Source organism: Impatiens glandulifera, chromosome 9 (genome assembly GCF_907164915.1).
Source record: "Impatiens glandulifera chromosome 9, dImpGla2.1, whole genome shotgun sequence".
NCBI lineage: Eukaryota > Viridiplantae > Streptophyta > Magnoliopsida > Ericales > Balsaminaceae > Impatiens > Impatiens glandulifera.
In genome coordinates, this window is record NC_061870.1 from 22,165,258 (window position 1) to 22,168,847 (window position 3,590).

The 3,590-nt window shown below is 35.3% G+C and overlaps 1 protein-coding gene across 2 annotated transcripts in view; it reads right to left on the reverse strand.

Moving 5' to 3' along the window:
* Window positions 1–1,475: 1,475 nt before the first annotated feature.
* Window positions 1,476–3,590, reverse strand: part of LOC124915200 — a 2,328-nt gene continuing 213 nt past the window's right edge. The window contains exons 1-3 of one of the 2 annotated variants that reach the window (XM_047455874.1): window positions 3,503–3,590; window positions 1,903–3,241; window positions 1,476–1,824 (exon numbers count right to left, since the gene is read on the reverse strand). The exon at window positions 3,503–3,590 is cut by the window's right edge and continues 213 nt beyond it. In XM_047455874.1, coding sequence (XP_047311830.1) covers window positions 1,566–1,824; window positions 1,903–3,241; window positions 3,503–3,590 — 1,686 coding nt within the window. In that variant the 3' untranslated portion in view covers window positions 1,476–1,565. Of the gene's footprint in view, window positions 1,825–1,902; window positions 3,250–3,502 lie in introns of both variants that reach the window. The other variant, XM_047455875.1, reaches the window with a different exon arrangement.

The following is a 3,590-nucleotide window of genomic DNA, read 5'->3' on the forward strand; positions in this document are numbered from 1 at the left end:
ATGATGAGGACGAAAATGTAGGAGGACGAAAATGTAAGAGGAGAGGAGATCCCTTGTCTAACCCCGTTTTTTTCTTTGAAAAACTCGTCATAGATATCGTTAACGCTCACAATTAAGAAATCATAAATACGCTCCATTTAATGAAATCAAAAACCTTTAAGATGTCTAGAGACAGTTAAGTTTTTACTTATTTTTTTAAAACTAGAAAAATAAATAATAAAGTAAATTAAAAAATTGAAAATTTGTGTTGTGTCACATTTATAACGTAAAAGTAATATTTCTCTTTTTTTTCTCAGTCTTTTAACTCAAATAAATTTGTACCCTAATCACAACCATAATTACTAAGTAGATGTTACTTAATTTGGTAAAATAAATTTTCCTCCTAATCATGACCTTAATCACTAAACAGATGTTACTTAATTTGGTAAAATAATTTTAAATGATTATTTCTATTTAAATCATCTATAATATTTTCAAGATATTATGATTTTTGATAATAAAAAAATAAAAAATAAAAGATACTTTTTAAAATAATAATTTCGATAATTTTTTGAAAATAATCTATGTAATATTATATAAATGATAGTCATTTAAACATAACGATAAAAAAATTGTTCACCTATTCATCAACCCAGTGATATTAACCATGTGAGGATAACAATGAAAACATAAATAAAAAATGTTCACCAATAAACAATCAGAACATAAAATCTAACATCGATGAACTCGAAAATTCCTAAGAAAATCAATAAGTTCACAGATTGCCTCTACCGGTTTTCCAGAAGAGATCTCTCATATCGTCATAATAATAGTGTTGCATTGCTCAACCGTGATCACTGAACTTCATACCGTTTTTTTTAGCCAAATAATCCAGCATAAAATAATCGAAATAGGGACTCATCAACTCAATCCAATCGAGCTCGCGATTTCTATCCAAATATCTAAACAACTGACGATTAACTCAAGCATCACCCACTCAATACCGTCGTCGATGAATAATTCCGATAATTAAACAGGATAACAATTCACTGTGATAAGATTGGGTTCTTCTATTTCACTTCATTATGATTAATAATTCCGCAAAATTATGTACCAAGTACAAAACATTATTATTATTATTAGTATCAATTTTGACTTTTATTTTATTTACAGAGGTAATATTTTATGGTTGTGATTAAATATTCTTATTAGTTTTTAATAAACATAAACTATTTTATTAATTTTGACAAAAGTATTAATTTTATAAAAGCACCAATACTCCTGTAATTGTTTGTTGCCATTACATTTACATGTGTGAAATAGGTGGTAAGGAAATCAACCTAAAACATAAAACAAATCGAAAAAACTGTTGTCTGTAATTCGGTTCTCCCAAACTAATTTCATCACCAATTCCTCAGTGGAAATCGCGTTGTTGTTTCTGCAGGGACAACATCATATTACCCCCAATATCTTGAAATGATGGGCGACAAGAGATCGATGAAAAATAAAAGATTGTTTCACTTATAATACACCTGCAAATGAAGGAAAATTACATGTTCTGTTCAACTTGTACAAGTATAACTTAGTTAGCACCTTTCGTCCCCAAACCAATTGTCTTTCTCCTTAGGGCCAGTCGGCCCTTCTTCGCCATATATCTCAGTAGGAAACAGTTCAAAAAGAACATCTACTGAGAATCGAATAAATGTCGGGAAATGACTCATTATCTTATCGATTTCAACCCATGTATTGTATTGTACCGTAGGACCCCATTGTCTCATGTATTGTAGCCAATGCGGCTCCTTCACCGCTCCATCTCCTAGATACTCTGCTGCAACAATCTCGTACCTTCACACAAAATTCTACTCATTAACCTTTTTTTCTCATTTGAAATCAACAAATTTAAGAATATATGTTTATTTATACCTGATATTTGAATCGATATAGTATTTGCTCTTGGCAGCATCATTCCTTAGACCTATCCCAAACTTGGTTGTCCCCTGAATATAACATCCAGTGTGTGGAAAACAAGCATGGCCAGATTTCGATGAATATACGAGGGGACGGTTTTCCCCCTCGATGAATTCCAACTGAGAGGCATCGACCCATCCCCCGCCACTATGCTGTGAAACATACATGCTCCACAATTCCCCGTTGAAGTTGCTAATTCGTAACGAGAAATGTTCCCAATCCCCAACATGCTCCCCTACTTTCGACATCTCAATGTTCACAAGACTGGCCTTTATGGTGGATGGCCCGTTAAATGGACAAAATATCCACATAGCAATATCGGTGAAAGTCCCTCCCAAAGCTGGCTTCACGTGAATGTACAGTTTCGCACTCTCGAGGTTTCCTTTCTTAACAACATCCCTCTTTTCTTCTTCCTCGGGTAAGTCTATCCAATACTCTCCGTCATTAGCCCCACCTTCCGGAAGATTAGCTCCGTCCCAATCAATTAGATTATTGTTTTTTAAAGAGCAAATACGGGTTCCACTTTCGAAAAACCATTGGACTGACGAAGGCATATAGATTTCATCTGGATGGAAGAACACCCTCGGACCATACTGCCTTATAAGGGAATGTACCTGGCTTTGATTCGGCATTGCACTTATTATTTGCTTCGAATCGATATTCTTCAAACAAGCTATAATATCCAGCTCGGTTCCAGAGCTGTGGGATGTCGACGTGCAGAAGAAGGTTCCTACAGAAACACCGCAATCCCACATCCCTCTCTGCCAAGGCCTCATATTCCAAACTCTGAGACACGAAGATTTCTTCGAATTCTTTGAATAGGATTCAAAAATCATATCTTCAGTTTCGCAAACCTCTGTGAGATCGGATCTCACGCACTTAACCACTTCAAGACCTGGCTTTTCTCGACAGTCGGTGACCACAAACCCCATAGATTTATACCCTTCCGGAGGTATAGGCAGCCAAACATAACAACAACTTGTATCGTGATTGGAATCTGTGTTCCACATTAACGTGTAATCAAGCGGGTCTGATAGAGGTGATCCTAAATTTGATTCCGAAACAACCAACAATTCTCTAGCTACCAAAAGATAACCTCTTAAGGGTCGATTATTCGACTGACAATAGTGGCCAAGACAGAAATATCCTTCAGGGATTCTTGCAGGTTTATAGAATGCAACACCATCTGCACCTTTCTTCCCTAATTTCTTGCTGTTCCATATTACATCAAAAGTAGTGATTTTCATCACATCAATTTCTCCTAAACATATTTTTCCTTCAGCATATCCTTCTCCTGAGAAGCTAACAAGTAACAATACAAGCATTCACATCAATTTTGATAACAACATCAATCATGTGTAGTACTAACTCATATGTTTCAAATTTTGTTCTTGATTTGCTTCCAGTTATTAACCCTAACAGATAAAGGGTATCATCACAAATCACAAAATCAAGCATTTTTTTTTAAGGGTTTTTGAATCTTAGATTCAACTTGGATTATCATCTACCTAATTCAAGAGAACCCATGAATTAAGAAACAAAGAAGAAGGCATACCTTGAGGCCATATGTGAATTGGCGAAGGGAGAGAGAAGGGTTCTGGTTCAAAGGAGCAGAACTCTGTCTCCGACAAGTCTGAGCTCCA